The sequence below is a fragment of the Pipistrellus hanaki genome (genome assembly GCF_964339955.1).
Source record: "Pipistrellus hanaki genome assembly, chromosome: 1".
NCBI classification, from domain to species: Eukaryota; Metazoa; Chordata; class Mammalia; order Chiroptera; family Vespertilionidae; genus Pipistrellus; species Pipistrellus hanaki.
In genome coordinates, this window is record NC_140503.1 from 129,133,722 (window position 1) to 129,157,631 (window position 23,910).

At 38.4% G+C, this 23,910-nt stretch overlaps 3 protein-coding genes across 5 annotated transcripts in view; 1 reads left to right on the forward strand and 2 right to left on the reverse strand.

Moving 5' to 3' along the window:
* The window catches only part of TASOR2 (transcription activation suppressor family member 2), an 84,321-nt gene extending 61,240 nt beyond the window's left edge, over positions 1–23,081 (forward strand). For all 3 annotated transcript variants that reach the window (XM_084867708.1, XM_084867706.1, XM_084867707.1), the window contains 8 exons: positions 117–993; positions 2,808–3,237; positions 5,814–9,551; positions 14,070–14,195; positions 14,927–15,080; positions 16,183–16,288; positions 18,661–18,842; positions 19,415–23,081. In XM_084867708.1, coding sequence (XP_084723834.1) covers positions 117–993; positions 2,808–3,237; positions 5,814–9,551; positions 14,070–14,195; positions 14,927–15,080; positions 16,183–16,288; positions 18,661–18,842; positions 19,415–19,530 — 5,729 coding nt within the window. In that variant the 3' untranslated portion in view covers positions 19,531–23,081. The remainder of the gene's footprint in view (positions 1–116; positions 994–2,807; positions 3,238–5,813; positions 9,552–14,069; positions 14,196–14,926; positions 15,081–16,182; positions 16,289–18,660; positions 18,843–19,414) is intronic.
* ANKRD16 (ankyrin repeat domain 16) overlaps positions 1–23,910 on the reverse strand; it is a 181,345-nt gene that overhangs the window by 54,692 nt on the left and 102,743 nt on the right. The window lies entirely within an intron of this gene.
* GDI2 (GDP dissociation inhibitor 2) overlaps positions 22,958–23,910 on the reverse strand; it is a 44,960-nt gene continuing 44,007 nt past the window's right edge. Inside the window, exon 11 of the mRNA XM_084868639.1 lies at positions 22,958–23,908. Coding sequence (XP_084724765.1) covers positions 23,762–23,908 — 147 coding nt within the window. The 3' untranslated portion in view covers positions 22,958–23,761. The remainder of the gene's footprint in view (positions 23,909–23,910) is intronic.

The following is a 23,910-nucleotide window of genomic DNA, read 5'->3' on the forward strand; positions in this document are numbered from 1 at the left end:
TAAAGATTATGCAGCATATCAAGGTTTTTCTTCAATATTTTGACTCAACCAATAATATGGCAAGGAATTAATTATATGAAATCAAATGCTATGGGTTTTTTTCTTTTATATTGTAGCCAAAGGAGAAACTGCTTCAGAGCTTCAATCAGAACTTGCATTATGTGGGCAAGAAGATGTTATTGGCATAAATACAGCTCAACCAGAAAATATCACAGTGGCTCAGAAAGCTCCAGCTGAGAATTCCATTGTCAACTGCGACTCCCAGGCCCTAAATCTGTTAGCTGATCTCGCATTAAGCGCTGCTACCTCTACCACAACACCCTCTGAGCCCAGAAATCTTCCTTGCCCTTCTGAATTGCCACAAAGCAATGTTTTGCTTTCTAAAGATCATTCTCTGAGCAATACATCTGACCATGAATATCATAGAGGAGTTAAAAGTAGAAAAGGTAGAGTGTTACCTAAGCCCTCCTCTGATAAGAGTAATCTGACATCAGATTCAACTCTCAGCCAAGAGGAAAAGACCTTGGTTTCTGACAGTCAGACCCCTAGTGAAGCCCAGTCAGCACTTCCTGAGGAAACAATGGAAACTTCAGATGCAAGCCAAAGTTCTTCTGTTGCTGTGGAACATTCCTATGCCCTACTCCTTGCAGAACATTCAAAGAAGGTGCTACAGCAGAGAGGCTTACCAGGCCCTGCCTTCACTAAGAATGGCACAAAGGGCCCTGACGCAGGAACCCCAGTGGGAAAAGTAATGCCATTCCGGCATCAGCTGAGCACCTCCCCTCTTCAAAAGCTGCCTGAGGACCCGGTACTTAAGCGCAGGAGCAGATTGCTGTCTTCCAGCTTGAGAGACTTTCACTGCTCTCGTACTGTGTTCAGCTGTGACGGCTCCCTCAAGATCACTTTCAAATGTGAAACAAACTATGTATTCAGCTTAGACAGCAAATATACCAACAACCCTCTGGAGAAAACCGTACTAAGAGCATTACATGGGTAAGTAGGAGTGACACTTGATGAAATGGAGGTAAATTTTCTATTGAAATAAGTATAATGAGCAGAGATACTTGTGCCAAACTGGGGGAAAGGAGAAAGTAATATTTTATGTAAGTCCAGTGATTCAATAATAATATCAAGCAGATGTGTTTACTGGCACCAAAGAATATGAGTCTAGTTCTGCCACCATCAGTGATCACATGGAGAACTTTTGCAAGGTCACTGTAGCCTCATGAATAGCTTGCTATTTTGAGGTGCTCCTTCATAAGCCTTTGCAGTCTTTGAGTTATAACATTTAAATGAGATCATAGCCGAAACTGGTTTGGCTCAGTGGATAGAGTGTCGGCCTGCGCACTGAAAGGTCCCAGGTTCGATTCCGGTCAAGGGCATGTACATTGTTTGCGGGCGCATCCCCGGTGTGGGGTGTGCAGGAGGCAGCTGGTCGGTGTGTCTCTCTCGATGTTTCTAGCTGTCTATCCCTCTCCCTTCCTCTCTGTGAAAAATCAATTAAAAAATATTTTTAAAAAATCATTAAAATGTATTAAATAAGTAAATGAGATCATAGTGTAAAATAGTAAGATATAGAAGTAATGCTTTATAGACTGAATTCCAGAAGAAACATTCAAAGAATTACTTCTAGCTTGTAAAGCTGATCAGATTGCTATGAGTAAGCAGTTTTTCATGGGGTTGTTATATAAATCTTCCTCAAAAAGGGGTCAAGGCAGTAATATGAGTGGCAGAAAGTGTGAGCTTTGGAGTGTGGACTAATATGGTGTTTTATCTGGGCTCTCCCACTTACTCGCTTCTGTGACCCAAAAATTCCTGTGCTTCAGGACAGTGCTTCTCAATCTTTATTGTGTATACAATTCATGTAAGGATCTCGCTGAACTGCAGATTTTGACTCAGTCTATTTGGGATGGGACCTGAGAATTGGTCTAACAAATTTCCAGGCGATGCCAACAGAGCATTAAATACTAGGTACTTTCTGAGGTGGTTACATGCATTAGGGTTTTGCATGGTATCTGGCACATGCTAATGAATAGACTAACAGCAGGAAGCATTAGCTATATGAAATTATATTGAGCTACCTATTAGTGGAATATTTCATATGTGAGTGACTAAATTGTGTCAGATTTGTTTTCTTGCTCCAGTTATGAGTTCACACTCACAAAAACATACATTTACTGGTATGTTCCCATGTATTTATGAGGGTTGTTTTCTTACCTTAATCCTATTTAACTGAAGCCTAGCTCGGTAGACCCACTCACTCATCCCAATCCAGCTCTCTGCTATCTTTTTGCCTGTCAGTGGCCAGAACTGTTTTGTGTCATCCCTTTTGGTTTCAGGGGTTTTTCCAGAATTTAGTTCCACTGAATTGCCCACATATATTTTAATTTTTAGACTTTTCCAACTATTAGGAGAGAGATGCAAAAGTAGAAATGAGTAAGCCAGATTTAGCAAAGGCAGTTGCTAAAAAAATCTACATAATAGGTATACTGTGTCCACAAGGGTTTGCATGTTATCAAAGAAAAATCTGTTGGGCGATCTGTTTTTATCATGTTTCTACTTACGGATTTTGTGATTTGAAAAAAGTCACTTAAAGCTTTAATTTTCAGTTTTCTTCTCAGTAAAACAAGTAGAGTAGACTTATTGTAATTATTTGTTAAATCAGCTTCATTTTTTATCTTATTGTTTCAATTTTTAAAATAAAAATAAACTCAAAAATTTAGGTTAATAAAGGCCACTTGCTTATGTTAAGAAAATAAAGTAACCATTTTCAATGACTTTTGTATGTTCTTTCTTTAAAATCTCAGGCCCTGGAACACTGATTTACCTGATAACGTGGAAGAAGTGAAGCTTTTACTTCATATGTGGGTGGCTTTGTTTTACAGCAATCAAAACAGAGTCATCCGATCATCCCGAAAAGTAGTAGAACACAGCAACCCTGCCAAATATGTGTCTATCAATACCACAATAGAATCTTTTCAATTTAGTGAAATTGAGGAGCCCCCCAGCGTGGAAAGGTGTTCTGTAGGCCCTTTGTTGGAGACAGAGGAAGCTCCCAGAGGTCACAGTGCCGAAGTCTCCTTCCCTGACACTAACGCCTTGCTTCCTTTTATTAAACCACCACCTGCAAGAGGCTTGGAACTCTGGGTACAGAATGAACAGAAAGAAGTTTTTGTAAGAGAGGATCATCCAGATACTCCAGAAAAGCAGAATTTCATCTATTCTTGTAATAATGAGGTAAGTAAAGTTGAATACTACAAATTGTGGCATTTTTTAAGAAGTTTTCTTCTTTATATATAAAATCACATTCAAAACAAATTCGGCCGGGACCGGTTTGGCTCAATGGATAGAGCGTCGGCTTGGGGACTGAAGGGACCCGGGTTCGATTCCGGTCAAGGGCATGTACCTTGGTTGCAGGCATATCCCCAGTGGGGGGTGTGCAAGAGGCAGCTGATCAATGACTCTCACTCATCGATGTTTCTAACTCTCTGTCCCTCTCAATTCCTCTCTGTGTAAAATCAATAAAATATATTTAAAAAAACAAAAAAACAAATTCGTTTCTTTTAGGAAATTATATTTTTTAGCTTCGTAAAAAGTCATTATAATGCCCAAAACTTAGTCTTCATAAGTATCACTCAGTAGTTTGCAGGTGGAGCATATCTATCATCTTGATTGAAAAAACACACGTAAAAAATATTGGGATTCAGATGATCTGGGAATCAACCATAATTATGTCACTTGTTTGTTGTATAATTTGAGACAAATTACCTGCTCTCTAAGCTTATTTTTCTTATAAAAAGAGGCAAATAATATTCGTTATGTCTTACCCAGAATAAGTGTTTAAGGATCAGACGTGGTAATAGTAAATATTAAACATCTTTGATAAACATTAAAGCAAATTAAAATTGAATATGTTAAAATTATATTTGGAAAAAATACTGGAACAGAAAATAAAATGCCAGACCTCTCATGGTTCTGTAGATAACTATTTATAAATAAAGAAAATATAGGCCAGATCATCAAATTTTAACTGGAGCAAAGAAGTTATATATTAAGATTCTAAGTAAATGGATTGACAAAAATCCCTGCCTTTTTAAACTTTTAACCAAGTTTTATTTCATAATGATTTTGCATGGTTTTGGTTACCCATATGCCTGTCTTCACATGAGTAGGCAGTGTTTCTATCCCTGGGGGTACTTGGGGATTTGCAGGTACAAGGGTGAGCCTCAGGGGTCTGTGAATGTCTCCTGATGCTCATCTTCATCATAATGAAGACTGATGGAGTGCTATCAGCCAGATCATGGTCTGGGCCCTTGGCTCACATTAACTCAGTTAATTATCATAAAACCCTATGTGTAAGGACCATTCCTTCCTGTCTTACAGATGAGAAAACTAAGGCATAGAGGAGTACAGAAAGTGCCTGAAGTTATATAGTTAGCAAATTGTCAAGCCAGGATTCAAATCTAGACGGTCTAGATGTTTCTTAATGTCAAATTCTGTGTGCATATATGTGTGTATTACATATATGTGTGTATATGATTTTTCTCCTGATGGGGGTCATAAATTTCATATGATTCTCAAAGATACATAAAATCCAGTTAACCATTACTTAAAATAAGAAAATATTTATAGTTTAGTCAGGCCGAGATATATACACACACACATACACACACACACACACACACACACACACAACAAAAGTATTTTTTGTTGTATTATATAATTAACTATCATCAGTACTAATTTTAGAAATTATCTTTTGTAAACATAAAATAGAGTATTAAAGATGAAGTAATGATATTAAAATTAATGATTTCTAAAAATTTCTGTAGCATGTATTAAAACTTTCTATCATCTTCCTGGATACTGTGCCTTTACTTTGAAGGTGCACACAAATACTATACCATTTCCCTAAGACCTCAGGCATGATAAAGTTAGGGACTGTGGTCAAAGATTAACAGCCACAGTGTGACTGGTGGGAAAATTCTCAGAATAACTCCTACCATTAAAACTTTCCTGTGTTTTGTGCCTGGCCAGTAGTGTACTCTTAAAACTCTGAGTCTCATTTCCTACTCTGCCAATTCTTCTGCTCCAAAGATGTTTTTAATGAGGTTTGAAACCCAGGTCCTGGCTTTTAACATAATGTCACAAGATATGACAGGAAGTCTGTGATCATAATGTTCTAAAAGTTAGAGATATATGGTTAACTGTATGGTCAGTCCATTTTACCATATTATGGACAAAACTATGTTTCAGCCTTCAAAAAAAAAACCAAAAAAACAAAAAATGTTTATGAGGTTATCAAATTACCCAGAATTAATTATCCTAATGTTTAACCCAGATCCAAATTCACTATCAGTCCCTTTCATTCACTTTATTCATGCAAATTGCACTATGTTTTCTTGTGCTCTATCGAATCGGAGTTATTGCAATGAGAAAGAAATTACCTCCAGTTATAAGCAAAGAAGATAGCTCAGGAATAAGAGATTTTCAAGTCTTTCAATTGTCAGTGGGCTAGCCACTTTTCTTCCTAAAAGTCCTTTTTAAAAAATGGGCTGTGCAATAAATTTTGGAGATCTCATCTGTGTGTTTTATGTTTAAAGAAAACAAATTCCTATTTGTGGGGTATTTTAAGCCTGTCTAAAAAGAGATGGATTTGTTTGATTCTTTACCCTGTCTTATTCTTACAGATTAGAAAATTCAAAAGAATAAAGTCAAATTAATCCTTGTCTATTCTGTTCTTCACATATAAATGTTTAAAATAATCTGTTTGATTCATGAGTTTGTTGTTTTTTTTACTTTTGTCATTTCAGATCATTGAGGGAAAATCCAAACAAGAGTCATCAGATAAAACAGAGACTTGTAATCTTATGCTTTCTAGCACTGGAAGTATCCAAATTAATGGACCTTCTATTCCTGGTGAAGATAAAACCTTTGAGCCACTTGATAGCACAAGAGGGACTTCTTTTGATACAGTCACACAAACCACATTCACCAAGACTTGTGATGGGATCAGCAATCAGTCAGTGATTTGTCAAAAATCTGTGTATAACACCCCTGAAAGCAAAGTCGATAATTTCCATGCAATAACGCAAGCAAAACCAAGTGGTTTCCAGGCCCTTATCGAGCATAGCAGCCCCCAAAACAAAGAATGTCAGCCTTCACAGGAAAAGAAAGGTGATATGGGGTATGTAATGATTAATCTGGAACCAGTTTCTCTCACTTTTGAAAAAAATGCATGTATACCAATACAGGCAGAAATTGCAAATAGAGCTGATAAACCTACAGTCTTTAATATGGACTTGATTAAACAAGTATCACCTGCTACAAGTCTTAGACTTCCTATATCCACATTTGAAAAGGTACAAACACAAGGTCTTAAGGACATTCTGTCTCTAGCAACGTCAGGAGAAAAAGGCACTAAGTGCCTTTGTGCCCCCTCAGTAAGTAGAGAGACACTAGCTAATAATGAAATATGTTCATTACAAAAAGAGATTCCTGTTCCAGGCTCATCATTGCCATCTGATAATTCTTTGGAGAAGGAGACATTACCATTAGTTAAAAGTTCTAATTCTTCATTACCCAGAGAAGAAATGAAACTCTCTCAAGAACTTTTTCTGCAACCTAAGAGTCTCTTAAGCATATCTTCAGAGGAGATTTTGGAGCCATCACAGATTGAAGAAACCTCACCATCAGCCCCTGCCATGTTGGAAAAAAATTGCTCACTTAGCTGCATTCCATCAAGAAGTAATACGTCAAATGACTCTTTAGAATTAAAGAGTGACAAGAGTGGTCTAAACAATGAAAATGGGAATTTTGAATCATTTAGGTCCACATTTACTAAAAAAACCAGCCTATCTATAAATGCAGAGGAGGTAAGCCTAGAGTTAGAGGAAGATTCTGACATTGACCTAGCTCTCACAATATCACCACCTACAAGTCCCAGAGAAGAAATGCCAGCTGGTGAAACAGAGCCACATCAGGAGGCCCCATTATCGAATTTAGAACTCCAGGATATAGATGAAGACAAAATTAACCCACAAGAGGTGACTTTCACAGAAAACAGAGAAGTGAATTCTGCTAAATATACTTCTGCCCTTGAGCTCACAGAAAAAGTTAATGTTACCTCAGATTTTCCCTTTGGTTCTTTAATTGAAGAAGTGTCACCAGCTTCTAGTCCTGACCCCCAGATACCAGTTGAAGAAACACAACCTTCTCGGGATGTGTCTCTATGTAGTTTAAAACATCCTGATGCACAGAGTGGGAAAAGTGACACGTTCTACCACACTGAGTCAGTACATTTGGCCATAGCAGAAAAGGTAAATTCTTTTGGACCTATCTATCCAGTGGGACAAAATAACCTCGCTCGGGTACGACAAATACAACTTCCTGCTGAAACGCCTCTACTATTAAATAATCTCCCCGGAAGAAAAGATGGGGATTTAACCCTTCTGGGTAAAGTAACTAAGCAAATTGTCCCAAGTGAACATGATGAGGGTTTCTCTTTCTCAGAAAAGGTTCCATGCTGCAATACAGAATTAAACCAGCCTGCTTCAACTGGCAGTTACAGAGTTGACTTCAAGTCTTCTCTAGAAAAATTGGTAACATCAGGAAATCCATTGCAGCCGATTAGTATAGAGAACAGAAATTTGAGCTTAAATCACCTTGCCTTGGGGGACAATGAGCCTCCATTTAGTCCTGGAAAGATTTTGGAAAATAAGTCTTTGGTTGATGCATTTATTTCTACGAATAATCCAAGTGATATAGTGAATGTATCGTTAAATCAGCAGACTAGCCCGAAAAGAAGTGATTTGAAAATAAATGAAGGCAATTGCATGCAAGTTCAGTCCTTGAGCTCTGACTCAGTTGATGGAGCAAATAATACACAGGCACACCTACACTCAGAGATCCCCAACCTTGCTTTTTCCTCAAGTGCTACCGTAACCCATTTTCCAAGACCCATAAACATAGAGACAGGGTTTCAAACACAGGAAATATCAGTAGTCAAAATGGCCAGTTTGCTTAAGAATAGTGAAACTGAAGCTGAATTACATGAAAACAGCATAGACCTAGAAGATGTTGACTCTGAATCAAACACCACATTTCCAGAAGGCAAACAAAAAACCATCCATATGCCGCAAGATATGTCAACATGCAAAACAAAAGATCCATTGAATAAAGGACCTTTCCCCATGTATCTATATGCTGATTCTCACCAAAACACAGCAGTCACCAGAGAAAATGTCAATAAAGAGCCTGCCGTTTTTGTTCCCAAATCTTGTGCTCCTCTTGTTTTTGGAGTCTCTAAAGAGCAGGTGGAAAATAAAAGCTCTGGTCAGGAGCTCAGGAATGAGGAGGACTCTGAAACCCTGGGGGGAGACATGGATGTTAGTGTGAATTCTGACTTCCATTATGAACCACTTTCAGGAGACTCTGATCAAGACTCTTTTGGTGATTGCAGAAATCTCAAATTAGACATGGAGAGTTCCTGCACTTTGCGATGTAGTCAGAAGAAAGAAGTTGCTTTGAAAGATGGTTATGACTCTTTCCTGAGCCTAAACAATAGTGATAATGATGATTGGGCCTACTCTAACCATGTTCCAGAGTTGGAGACCAGCATACCTCCCAGAAACTGGTTTGATGGATTAAAGAAAGATGGTAAGTGTGTGCCATGTTACATCCAAATCAGAGATCTCCAAGGTATCCCCAGGACTTACACTAATTTTACTATAACTAAAGAGGTCAAAGATACCAAGAAAACTTTGCACCGCTGGAGGAGGCAGCCCAATTTCACTGCTAAACATAGCTTGCTAAGCTCCTGGACAGATACTTGGCAGATAGCAGATAACCTTACCCAGAACACTTTAAATCTGGAATATCTGCGTTTCCAACAGAAACTAAAGCAAATTGTAAAGAATGGGAATTCCCAGCTTTCTCCATCTTCCACCAATGACTTTTTGAAGGAACCACCTCTTCATATTGCCTCTGACGCTTTCCCTTTGCCAAAAATATCTGAATCCTCAGTTCTCCATCCTCCATCCCGGAGCAAAACTACCCTCTTGATAACAATCATGAACTCAAACTCCAGACCACAGAGCCAGCACCCAAGACACCACAGGTCCAGCAATTTAGACAGTTCTTCCTTTTGGAAGGAAAGATGTGATCACAGGAGAAATCATCTTACAAATTCGGAAAGAAATCAGACTGTTTCTTTCCACCTCAACAAACTGAAATATAACAGTACTCTGAAAGAATCCCGGAATGATATCTCCCTTATTCTCAATGAATATGCAGAATTTAACAAGGTGATGATGAATGGCAATCAAGTCATTTTCCAAGATAAAGAGTCAAGTGTTGGTTCTGGAGAAGCCACATCTCAAGAGATGTATTCATCTTCCCCGAGAAAGTCAGCCTCGTATGAAGACATGATTGCAGACTTGTGTAGCAGTTTGCACGTCAAACTACAAAGTGTCGTGAAAGAGGCATGCCAAAGCACCTTTCTGTTTTACCTCGTTGAGACAGAGGACAAGTCGTTCTTTGTGAGAACAAAGGTAAGGTGACAGATTTTTTTCTTACAGATTATACTAGAGGCCTGGTGCACAAAATTTGTGCATGGGGGTTAGGGGGGTCCCCTCAGCCCAGCCTGCACCCTCTCCAATCTGGGACCCCTTGGAGGATGTCCGTGGATTGGGCCTAAACTGGCAGTTGGACATCCCTCTCACAATGCTGGACCACTGGCTCCTAATTGCTCGCTTGCCTGCCTGCCTGCTTTGTTGCCTCCTAACTCACCCACTGCTGGCCTGGTAGCCTACAACTGCCCCCCTCTGTCAGCCTGGTTGCCACTAATTGCCCTGGCCCTGCAGCCTAGTCTCCCCTCACTGCCCCCTTGCCAGGCTAATCACCCTCAACTTCCCCCCCTGCCGGCCTGGTTGCCCCCAAATGTACTCCTCCCCTTGCCAACCTGGTTTCCCCAACTGCCCCCTCTGCTGGCCTGATCACCCTTAACCGCCCCTACCCCCAGAACTCCCCCACTTGCTAGTTCCCTCCAATGTACAGTAATACGCATGTTGTAGTTATTAAGTGGGAGAATACAATAGGATATTCGTGAGACTTTCACACACCAGATTGATTCTTGTCTGAATCAGTTACTGTGATGGTTGCCATATCGTGGTATTCTAATTCCATCATTCCTTGTAATTCCTTAGTTGGCCTTCTGCTGTAGAGTTGATCTTTTCGTTCCCTTCCATTTGTTATTTTTTTTGCTTATATCAGTGTGAACCTGTGTTCCATATTATTTTACTCAGAGTTAACGTGGTATTTACTATGTTAATGCTCAGATTGTCCCAGACCTAGCTAGTGGGAGTCCCTTTAAAAGTTGGCTTCTGTGTCCTTTAGACAAGTCCCTATAATTCTTTGGCTACTTCTCCCTTTGTGGTACAGTGTGACGTTACAGGCTTATCTTGTGTATTTCCTCCCTCCTCCGTGAAGTCAGCCACTTCTCCAAGGAGCTTTGATTCGTTTTAGTGAAGAATCACTTTTGGAATTGTGGGCAGCAGGAATGGCACCAGGTGTCAGACCAGTGGGGTCAGACCAGATTTGGGTTCAGCAACCTTCAAACTTGAGTTATAGGTAGCAAAAAATTCAGAGCCAAGACTCAAACTGTAAGAGAACATTCATTTGGAAAACCAGAGAGGTAGAAGTATTCATAGAAGAAATGGGCTTGGAAAACAAGTTACAGAGGTAAAGGAAGGGCCCTTGGAGCTTAGAAGTGAGGAAAGGAAAGGTGACGTGCCTGGGGAGGATAGAGAAGGCACGGGGGAAGGAAATAGCAGGTGTGCTCCTGGGAGGGAGAGTATGCTGGGGCCTCTGTCCTAAGGCTGGAGATTTCTGGGGAGGGCCTAAGGGAAGATCTCAGTAGAATATTCATCAGCTTTCCAAGTGTGTCCATTCAAGGTTTGGATCTCTCCTGATTGGTCAGTCAGTTGGTGCCAGGGTAGGGATTCATTCTCCAATGCATCCGGTCCTAAGGTCAGCAGTGGGGTGGCTTGTCTGGTTTTGCTGCTTTCCTGGGCTTGGACCTAAGACAGCTGAGGTCTAGATGAGATCGCTAGGAAAGTAATGTCATGGGATTGGGGTCTAAACCAGCAATGTGCTAGGGGAGGAAAGGTCACCCTGGGGACGAGATCCTACCCTACAAATGTCTATTGCTAGCCACCCAGGACCTTCCACCCTGGTGACCTTCTGAATCTGGCCCATCACCCTTGCTCTGCTCATGTCTCTCTAACTGCCTGCCACAGAATCAAGACTTGGCACTGGGTGAACTCAGTGCTACTGGATGCCTTTACATCTACATCTGCCAAGCAAACAGCTAAGAAATATGTGTTAAATGTACAAATAACACCTGTAAGTTTTTTTTTTTTTTTAAATAAAAATAGGTGCACACTGCTCCCCAATTCCAGTCCAGTACCACCAGGTCTAGCCTACCTTTGTCAGAGTTGCAGTTCCCTTCTCCAGCTGTAAGGGCTCTCAATTGCCCTCATTTACCTGCTGTTTGGCTCACCTCCTACCCCAAGTGTAATTAGCTCTGGGTCATGCCAACCCCCTCTTCATCTGCCTGGAGCACCAGCCCAAAGCATGGCCCCTCCACACTGGTGGCAGGAGCCAGTACAAATGGTAGCAGTCCTCCTCAGTGTCTGTTTTAGAGCCCGGGCACATACAGATGAGGGGAAATGAAAAATACTGATAAAAATAAATGTAAAATTAAGTGTGGTAAGTGTAATGGTGCAGGTGCTTTGAAATTGTTTTGAGGGAGGTCAGGGATATTTTTCTACAGTTAGCAAGGTTGACATCTAGTAAGTATTCTAGTTCTAAATATTTGACTAGATTTGTTATGTAGTTCACTTAGGTCAGTACTTCTGAGAAGTCCTGTATTTTAGATTATCTGTCACATAAGTCCATAAATGTTGAATTACTGAGTATCCTTAGACATCTGAAGATGTTTGTATGTGATGAGTATGAGTTATCACAGAGGGGCACTTTAGGTAGATGCTAATGAAACATATACAACAGCTTCCTGCTCTTCCCAGAGGCAGGTGTGAAGCTGGTAAACACGAGGTTCTTGGTGTGGAGGATGCAGTGGATGCAGCACACACTCCCCTCCGGCTGGATGTCTGCCCAGAGACAGCAGGCAGTGTTAGTCTTGCTTCAGTGCTGCAGGAAGAAAAGCATAAGGGAACCATGCTTCTGAAAGGGTTTCTGAAAGAGCCAGGAGTATAGGTGCCCACTGAAGTGGGCTGGTCGTTATGCCTGAAGCATAGTGTGTTTTGTCAAGGAACAAGTCTAGAGATGTAAAAAAAAAGGGCCATTTTAGGATGGAAGGGCCTTAATAGAAGTCGTGCTAAGGCATTTAGACTATCCTGGGGCCATTGGGGAAGTACTGAAAAGTATTTCTAAAAGATGAATAGCATGGACTGGAAAAATGATAGATAGGCTTTAACTTAAAGCTATCTGTTGTTAGTCACTTTCTTCAAGATGGCTGATGGCTCCTATTTTGTGTAATCAATTATGATCTTAAAATATTTCAAGTTTATTTCAAATTTATGGATCCTGGTCTTTCTGTGTAACATTTTATTTTCCTATTGAGGATTATTTTCTTCTCCAAGCTACTTCATAAATGGTTGTCAGATTTGTCCCTCTACCCACCTACCCAGTCCCCGTAGTTTTTGTTCCAGTTTACATGCCCTTTGGTAAGCAGTATCATTAAAAAAGTATTAAATAGCCCCCCATGACATATAATTATTATTCAAAAAGTGAACTCCTAGCCCTAACCAGTTTGCCTCAATGGATAGAGCATCGGCCTGCGGACTGAAGTCCCAGGTTTGATTCCAAAGGGCATGTACCTTGGTTGTGGGCACATCCCCAGCCGGGGGTGTGCAAGAGGCAGCTGATCGATGATTCTTTCTCATCGATGTTTCTAACTCTCTATCCCTCTCTCTTTCTCTCTGTAAAAAATTAATATATTTAAAAAAGAAAATACATGGCCCATATGTTTTGAGTGATGAATTAATATAGTCAAAATACAATGTATTTTATATAACTAGGAACATCAAGGTGTGCAATGGAAACCTCCAGGATCCTTCAAACAGAAACTGTTAAAATCACAAAGGAGTACAAAGTTAAGAAAGTTTTTATTAAATGAACTTACCCTCCCCCAGGCAGACTATTACAGCCCTCTATGTATAACAGCATTGCCTACCATGCACATATATCTTCCAAGTACTCAAACCCCACATCCAAGGGACTGTTGTTGAACCTCAAAACCAGGCTCCATTTAATGATACTTGAAGTAATACAAGCTGTTATGGGTATTATATTCAAGAGTATGTTCCAGAAACATTTTGACCAGAAACATGTTTTAGTGCATCACAGAATGCCCAAGGTAATTTCACTTGAAGAGGGTGAGACTCAATATATTAAGTCTGGTGGTTTAAAAAAAATCAGCTTTGAAAAAAAAAAAAAAAATCAGCTTTGATACTTTATTGGCCTTAAAAATATTATATAGTGTTTGTCTTTCTTATATTATAAATTGATTTTTAGAGAGGGAGGAAGGGCAGAGAGACATACATCGATGTGTTGTACATCTACCAGTTGCCTCCCATGCATCTATGCCCAGACCAGGGATTGAACTGCAAACTGGGTATATGCCCTGACTGGGAATTGAACATATGATCTTCCAGTGAATAGGATGGTGCTCAAACTGAGCCACACTGGCCAAGGTTTTCATTTTCTCTTCTTTCTTTTCTTTCTCTCCCTCCCTCTCTCTCTCTTTTTTTTTTGCCTTTGAAATAAACTTATAAAACCCAACTGTTTAGTGATACTGAGGAGTCATTTCTTTTACAGGTGAAAGCTCACTTAGTATAAGACAAACTGCCATTTATTGTTGCCTTGTTATGATATAATTTAGTTAACAGGAAGTGCTTTTTCATGTTCTTAGTAAATTATAAAAGTTCTGTGCAAGCATCCTTTTTTTTCTTTTTTCTTTTAGTAATGGCTATTTGTAAATCTTTCAGAATATTCTGAGGAAAGGAGGCCATACAGAAATTGAACCTCAGCATTTCTGTCAAGCTTTTCACAGAGAGAATGATACGCTAATGGTCATCATAAAAAATGAAGATATATCATCACATTTGCATCAAGTAGGTTTGGAAATCTTTCTTACAAAGAAATGTATTCCAGGCTGTTGTTACTCTATAATTATCAGACTTGTTACCGCCTTTTTTATTCAAAATAATTAACTAAGGCAGAACTATAAAAAGATACTCATAAATTTTCATCTAATAGTAATAAATTATATAAATTTTTCTTAACTCTTTATTATATTTACCTATTACCTATTACTTTATTATATTTACCTGTTTTTCCGAAAATAAGACCTCCGAAAATAAGACCTAGCACATGGAAAGATAAGACATCCCCTGAAAATAAGACCTAGCGCAACTTTGGGAGAAAAAAATTAATATGACACTGTCTTATTTTCAGGGAAACAGGGTAGTTGCATAAAAGTAATTGCTTCTTACAAGATCTAACTTATGGGCGTAGTCTGTCAGTAGGTAGTAACGATCCCTACAGCACCCACACCACGTGAAGCTGAAGACAGGGAGTGATGGTGCTAACATGTTACCTGCCTGATTACAGGTCCCTAAAATCTCAGGTATACTCTTCCCTATCTCCAACCTTTGCAGTTATAGAGACTTTGTATTTACTTGTTTTATGATGAACTAAGTTAATATTCCTTATGTGTGGTAGAATATCAGTGCATCAGGTAAAGTATTTATAGTTTTCTGAATCTTGAAACCCTCGGATGAAAAATCACAAAAACCACCCAGTAAACTTTATCTTTATTGTGGGATCTTTTTATGTTTAATAGATTCCTTGTTTGTTGAAGCTGAAGCATCTTCCCAGTGTCATCTTTGCTGGAGTAGACAGCTCTGAAGATATTCTCAATTACACCTTCCAAGAGCTGTTTCGGACTGGAGGCTTTGTGGTATCAGATGACAGAATATTAGAAACTTTAACATTAGGTTAGTCTTTTAATTTCCTCCCGTTTCTTAAGTGCTATTTCATGAAAAATATCAACTCAAAATAATATCAGTATCCACCTCTTGAGGGCTTAATTTTTGCTATATGCTATACTAAGCCGTTTTTTATATAGTTCTCATTCCCAATATGCATGCTCTTAACTTCCCTTGTTTTACTGATTGTCCTTACCACTAACCAGCTCCTAAGTTCCTTCTCTCATTAGTGTGGCTAAAATAGTCATACAAATTTGAGATTTTGTTAAATTTTATTCTCTTCACTTACTAAAATCAGCTACAGATTAATTTTGCTTAGAATCAGCCCTCTTCTATTTCTGTTGCTATCACCCTTACACTTTATTGACATGGAAATCTTAAAAAAATGGTTACTGAAAGTCGTGTTAATTATCTGCTTAAACTTTCACATATAGTTGACCCTGAACAGCGTAAGTTTGAGCTATGTGCATCTACTTATACTTTGAGCAGTTCAAACCATGTTGTTCAAGGGTCAATTGGAGATTGGGATCTGTGGGGACAGAGGATCTACCTAAATTACATGTAGTTAGTCCATTGCATGAACAGTCAATAACCCTAACTCTGAGTTGACCTAAGAGATTGTCAGAGCACAGAGCAGACACTTTTATGTATGATCAAAACCTGCCCTAGCTCTGATACCACATTAGAACAGAATGTGGATACACAACTTCTGGATTAGAAGATCAAGAAGATGTACCTTAACAAGCATGAGTTGTGCATGGAAACTGGAGTTGAAAAATATTTGTAGATTCTGTATTTAGTAATGTGGATTTTGCTTTTGCAACCAAACAAAACCTCCCATGTGATCTCTACACGTTCAGAGCTTTAATTGCTAGAAAATGCAATGCTTTCTCTACAGAGCTCTCTCCTACTGCGGTATGAATAAGTAGGGCTGAATCGAGGGCGCAGGTTGCTGTATCTTTGAAGTGTAATATGGGATCCTGTATAGCCACACAAGTGGCAATGATGGTATACACTCAAACACAGGTCTTATATTTTTTTACAAGTAATAAATTCTGGGCTTTGAATAGAAAACCAAGAATATTAAAACACAACTTATTCTATCCTATAGTTCAACTAAAGGAAATTGTGAAAGCCCTGGAGAAACTAAATGGAAATGGAAGATGGAAATGGTTGCTTCACTACAGGGAAAATAAGAAGCTAAAGGAAGATGTAAGGTAGGGCCAGATGTCAGGTGAGGGTTTGGGTGGGGGTCCTTCCCTTTTCTTCGACAGGAGGATATGGAAATACCGTGTGATTCGCCCTGAAATGTTCGATGTGCTCTGGACTGATATTATTCAAGGTTAAGTTTGTACTGGAATGGAAATCACCTGCATCACTAAACACAGTATTTAGATCTGTTGACTGGTTTTTGGATTTTGTTTTTATAGCAGGGCGTATTATTCACTGAAAGCTTTGTGTTGTACTCCAAAGTTTATAGGCATATACTGTGAAAAGCGCTCTCAGACCAACAGAAGTCTGACATAGGGATCCTAAAATATCTATAGTCAAGTTCAGACTCTGCTACCATGAACTATAAAAAATAAATTGAACTACAGGCTTGCCACATTAATGCTTTTTAAGTTGCCTCAGTTATACCTAGGATGGAAAATTGATTTTTACCCTTAAACTATAGATTGCCAATTGGCAATCTCTAAACATGTGGCTGGGATTTTTTTTAATCCTCCGAGAGGAAGGGGGAGAAATATTGATGGCAAACACCCTGACTTGTTATAATCAAACCCAAAACCTCTTTGGTGCATGGGACACTCCAACCAACTGAGCCAGCCTGCCATTCTACAGCTGGGATTTTTTTCTTTTAAGAAAAGTATTTATTGATTTCTTGGCTAAAGGAACTTGGGGTCTGAGAGTAGCTCCTCTATATCAAAGATGTGCCTCCAGGTTCTAATGGGTTTGGGGGGAAAGGCCTGGAGCTCAGAGACAGACTGGGAAAAGAATAGATCTGACAAGCCATTTGTTAAATGACTGTTTCAGGCCCGGTGTATTACTTTAATTATCTCGCCCTAACTTCATACAGAGTACACAATCACAGGCCTGACTTAGGTCAAACCTGGAGTCAGTCAGTTGTGAATAGGCTTTAACTCCAGGATGTTCATCTCTGAAATGCCCATTACTGAGTTTAACAACAGTGATTTCTCCAAAGGAAAACAAACCATGGAAGTGCATGAGATGTTGAAAGATGGCTTAGAAGTTCAGACAAGGCTTATAGTTAGGAGGCACTAGGACAGGAGGACAACCAAGAGTTAACAGGGTCCCAGGCTGTGACCACACATTCACAGGGAGTTAGCCAGAACAGTAATATGCTCTTCAAAGTGTGCTTATCTGGCAATAATAAGAGCTCATGAAAACCTATCAGATTCTTTCAACTTTTATCTATAATTGAAACCAAAAGAAAATACTAACTTTTCAAAACCACAGAGGAGTTTATAGCCACTAATGGTTATCAATACCTACAAAACCAGCCTCAACTCCATCTCTAGGCTAATTTTGTTTTCTGATTTTTCCACTGATTTTTAGAGAGAATGGAAGGGAGGGAAGGGGTTGTGAGGCGAGAAACAATGATGGGGGAGACACACATCAATTGGTTGCCTCCTGCACACTCAGGTTCAGGGATCAAACCTACAACCCACGTAACTTGATTGGGAATAGAACCTGAGACCCTTCGGTGCTTAGCCAACCCTCTTAACACTGAGCCATACCAGCCAAGGTCTGATTTTTTAATATTTGCAAAATGATGACACAGAACTTAACACAGTAAGTAGAAACATATAAAGATTCCTATTTATAACAATAAGAAATAGACAGAAAAGTTGGTATCTTAAGTACAGTATGATGCCAATTGTAAATTGATATAGAAGTCTGAAAGGAAATTCACCATTGTGATGTGAACAGTGCTTGTCGCTTCCGTAGTGGGGATACATATGATTTTGGTTTTCTCCAGCAAACATGAGGGAGGATGTGATAGAGAAGACTGACTAGAGAGATGGAATCAAGAAGCAGAGATAGAGGTGTTTAAAAGTGAAACGTTTTCCTCTGCTGTAAAAAAAAAAAAAAAAAAATAGGTAATAAGTTTTAAAAGAATGTGAGAAACTAAGGAAAATCCAGCTGCTACATTGTTTTAATCTGAAGTATAGAGAAGAGGTTTTAAAGAAATTTACAGATTAGGAACCAAAGAGGTCCACTAGAAATTCATATGAAGCTTGCCTGGTGACATTTTTGGAAGTGGTAGTAGATAAATGTGCAGATGTCCCTTCTCCTTGGAATCAGAATGCTATTTTTTTAAAATCTGTATTTGCAAAAATAATGCGCCTGTAATGTTTTCAAGAATGCATCAAGACAATGACTTCTAGGAAGGCAAGTGTATGGTGGAAAAGAACAGGGACAAAGGATCTCAGTCGGTTTTATCGAAGTAGTTAAACTAGGAATGTAAGTGTAATGAAGGCAAGAGAAGATTTGGAATAAAACAACAAAACTAAGATACAGTAAAAAAAGAAACAACCTGAATTTAACATTTCTATGTATTTTCCAGAGTGGATTCAATTGCACATAAGAAGAACTTAATATTGAAATCCTACCAAAGTGCAAATATCATTGAATTGCTTCATTATCACCAGTGTGACTCTCGGTCATCAACCAAAACAGAACATTTAAAATGTCTACTAAACCTGCAAATTCAGCACATCCATGCCAGGTTTGCTGTCTTCCTAACAGGTAAAGGCACACAGCCTTAGTGCTGCTTCGTTTTATATCATCAATCAGTTAATGCCCAAATGGGTCAATTCTAGAAATGTCCTTATATGAGGAGTCATTGGATGCCGTAAGATAAATGTGGATATAGATCCAAGATCAGCTGTTAGTCTGATAAAGGCTGGGTGAGGGGCACTGTCTATTTAATAGTCCTCAAACAGTTTCTTTCTATTATCTCCTTATTTAATTTTTATACTTATTCCCTAATTTTTAATGTTTCATGTGAATCTTCACCAAACATTTTAATTAAGGAATGGCTCTAGTTGTCATTTCATCAGTGCTTTCCCAGCACTCTTCCCACCTCCCATGGAAGGGGCTGCTCCCAAAGCTTCAAACCTTTTTCTTCCCTAGAACCAGACTCCCTTTTCTTCCCTTATAGGAAGTTTCATAGGAGTTCTGCTATTTTTAAAAAGGTACATTAACATGTTGAATAACTGTTATACATCTGGAACTAATATAATATTGTATGTCAATTATACTTTATAAAGTACATTAATGAATTTTTTTACCAAAAAGGGATATTTTTCTTTTTACAGAAAAGCCTGTCTCCAGAGAAGTCTTTGAAAATAGTGGCATCCTTGTTACAGATGTAAATAACTTTATTGAAAATATACAAAAAGTAGCCGCTCCATTTAGGAGTAGCTATTGGTAAGAACACTTTTTCTATAACTCTCCAATGTCAGCTGGAATTGAAGGAAGACACTGACATTTGTGTCTATGAGGGAACCAGTTGTTGAAAAACTCTATTCTTTAACTTATATGTTACCATCCTATAAATTAAAAATTATTATATAGGTGTGAAATTCTAAAGTATACACTAATGAAAGAAATAACCAACCCAATTACCCATTTTCTCTGTGATGTGCATTTTCACCTGCAGTTCATCCTGATCACCAAGAAGACAGATGATGTAATCTTAATAATGCATAGAAACTTTCCTATTAGGTAGCATACTACTTATTAAATAGTGGTTGGTTATTTTGTTTTAAGTATGAAATTATCATCAATTTTATTTGACCAGGTTATTCAACTGTAGCTTGCCTAGACACCAGTGATGCCAACAACAAATTAGTATTTTCCCTTTTATTTGAAAAACTTTAAGACACATTAAAAAAGTCTCCCCTCTCATAATTGAAACAAATCAATGTTCTACAACTTGGGAAATTCCTTCTTTCATTTTTTTACATTTTGTTTAGTCTAGCTTCATTTACAATGACACATTTCACTTTGTGCTGAAGTATTAAATATTTAAAGCTATCAATTGAATTTACAGTTAAAAATAATTTCATAAACATGTTTATTCAGTTGTAGCAAAAATTTGTCTATTTTAACCAATAGCTTTGTTTTTACATGTTAATATCAGTAACATATAAGTAATGCACATTAATTCGTTTTAAAGGTTTTTACTACCCTTGTAAAAACTATAATCTCTAAGTGTTTCATTTGCTGTTACTCAAACACTACATAAAGCTAACCTTTTTTCCAAAATGGCACAAATTTATAAACTGTCATTTTCCACTTATTTTGTAAATAGTGCACTTATAAAATCAACTCTGAGAAAAATTACTTATTTATGATGTTAAAAATAATTAAAATCTTTAAACATGAAAACCAAGCAAAAAAAATTGTAAGACACTTATCATCTATTTAGAACAAAAGGTTTTTATAACTAATTTGTTCATTTTTCTAATAAAGACAACTGAAAAATCAATTGTTTCTGCAAGAACTTCATAGCAAAAATTAGTTTGTCAGGAGAGTTGTATCACTTTTTAGGCCACTTAAGCAATAATAACTGGGTTTCAGAGAAATGCTATCACTTATATCATTTTGGCCCTGATCTGTCAGTTTAGTCCCAGCAAACCCGCCCAGTGCTTTCCCCTCCCAAGGTCATGTGCACTGAGCTGCAAGCTACAGAAAAAAGGGTATTCATAGGACTTTTCATCTTGCCCTTCTATGGGGGCCATTAGACTTCCATACAGAAACTTCTTTCCAAAGCCACTCATCTATTTTATATACTTCTTACATAAACAAAAGTGCCAGTCTCACTATTTATGAGTTTTAATTATTTGACACTAGCTTTTTCTTAGAAACCCATTTTATTTTCACCTAAGCATAGGATTCTAATAAGAGAATCATAACACTGAGTTGATTTGAAATTACTAAGGAAAAGGAAACATTTATTGAGCACCTATTACTACCACCTGTCAGGTGCTATCTGTCCAGTATAGTCATCTTTAAAGTCGTACCTCAAATGTTTGTCTCCCATAAGACTGAAAAGCCTTTCAACATCCAGTCCAAAGGCCATCAGTCCCATAACACCATTTCTTTAACACTTAACCAAGTCACAGAACAATGGGTCTAACCTGGACTATAAGCTCTTCCAGAAATTGTGCCTTTGTCATTTTTGTACTCCATTGGCCTGGGACATAAAGTCCTAATATCTTTGCTTTCTATTTAATACCAACCAGTTTGTACAAATTGCATGTTTGACCATATAGCGAGCTGATTTTTAAGTTCATAGTTTTGTATTTTTTTAAAATATATTTTATTGATTTTTTACAGAGAGGAAGAGAGAGGGATAGAGAGCTAGAAACATCGATGAGAGAGAATCATCGATCAGCTGAGTCTTGCACACCCCTACTGGGGATGTGCCTGCAACCAAGGTACATGCCCTTGACCGGAATCGAACCTGGGACCAAACCGGTTTCGGCAGATAGTTTTGTATTTTTTAAGTTGACAGTTTTGTATGGCCTGAGAATATCCAAGTGGCCCTTGGCAGACAAAAGGTTCCCCACCCCTAACATGAAGCAGTGGTTCTCAACTTGGGTGATTTTGACCCTCAGGATATAGTATAACATCTAGAAGACACTTTGGTTCTCAGGCTAGGGAGGTACTCCTGGCATCTAGTGAGTAGAGTTACATCAGAGATGCTGTTAAGCATCATACAATGCACAGGACAGTCCCCCATCACAAAGAATTATCTGGCCAAAATGAGTAGTGTGAGTCTTAGAAACTGAGCTAAAGTAAATCAAATAATCTAAGTAATTATTATCCTAATTACTGTAACAAATTAGTCATGTGTCCTAATCATATGTCTTTCAAACATAACTATAAGAATCAATATAAAGCCTATAAGAATACCATTAAGCCGAGACCAGTTTGGCTCAATAGATAGAGCGTCGGCTTGGGGACTGAAGGCTCCTGGGTTCAATTCCAGTCAAGGGCATGTACCTTGGTTGAGGGCATATCCCCAGTAGGGGGTGTGCAAGAGGCAGCTGATCGATGCCTCTCTCTCGTCGATGTTTCTAACTCTCTCTCTCCCTTCCTCTCTGTACAGAATCAATAAAATATATTACAAAAAAAAAAAAAAAAAAAGAATACCATTAAGATGTCTTCATTCGTCCAATAGCTAGTACTGTATATGCTATTAGAGAAAGGAGATCCCAGTTAAAAACAATTTCTAATTACAATTTAAATTACATGAAAATCTTTAAAGCATCTATCCATCTGATAATTACCTTGTTCTCTTACAAATGCAACCTATAAGAATTATCAAAGGCAATTAACTTGCATTTAAACAAAAAGAGTACTTGTTAACCACTACTAAGAATATCTAAGCCAGTTTTCTCAGTGGTTAGAGCAAAGGCCCTCAATTCCAGTCAAGGGCACATATCCTGGTGGCAGACTCCATCTCTGGTTCTGGTTGGGGCGAATTCAGGAGGCAACCAATCAATGTCTCTTTCCCCCATCAATGTTTCTCCCTCTTTGTCCTTCCCACTCGCTTCCACTCTCTAAAAATTAATGGAAAAATATCCCTGGGTGAGGATTAACTAAAAAACTAAAATATTATCAAGACGAGTCAAGAAATTAATTTAGGGTCTACTCACAGGGAAGCCAGACTTGCTTCTTTACCCATCCAAGTTTGAATCTTCACATGCTGTTAGTAACTGAGCATTCCACTCCAGCATCTCTCCTAGCATCAGTTACAGCTCTACTAAGGGAAATAAACAACTGTATCATGGTCAGCACAATACTTACAGCTCTAAACATCAGGGAACAAACAGACCAATCGAGAGGGATTTGGTTTCCAGAGTCTGGCTTTATTTTGCAGTACAGAAATCATTTGGAGCCATTTTGAGGCAGACATCATTGAAGGAGAGGCTCTGTCAAATCAATACTGCATTGCAGCTTGGTCCGTGAAAAGGCCACACCTGGGATATGATAGAAGCTTCTACATTTACCTGCTTTGTGATAGGTTCCTATCTCCTTTGCACTCATCAATTAGATTAAAACACCACACAGGCTTCCCCTAAAATGACTCTTGAAGTCTGGAGTTGTTAGAATTTTAAGCCCACATAAACCAAACCTGTGGTGAGGCTACGTGGACACTATCATAATACTTGACAGGACCAAAATGTAAATCTATAGTGAAGACTTCGGTACACTCTCCCAAATTATGAAATATTTGATTTCAAATCTGCTTAATATTGAGGACAGATGGCACGCAAATTGTACTGGTCCAGCTCTTGAGCAGCAGAAACACATAACTGTGGAGGCTACACTGATTAAAAGATACAGATACTGTATCAAGATCTTTGCGTCAGTATCACAATGTTTTTTTTTAAAACTTATCCTTTACTAGAAAAAAAAGCCAGCATTGGTTAAACAGTACAGAATATGGTCACCTGCCAATTCTGAACAGCCACTCCATGAATACAAGTTAATACATGATATTAGAAAGGGGAGGAATATTTACTTATGCAGTGCTCTGCAATCTCTCTGTTTGGATTATAAAAGCAGGCCTTACAATATTGATTTCATACAATATGCATTATTTGCCAAATTTTAAGTCTGTCCTAATTAGATGATAACATGTGCTGCTGTTAGTCTTCCCCATAGATGTCATTTTTCTTGCGCTTCATTTCCTCAAAGTCAAACTCTGATCCTGTCATCCTCTTATAGATGTCTTTAATGTCATCACAGGTTGTCTCAAAGTGAGTTGTAGCATCATATGTACGGGAAATAAAGATCT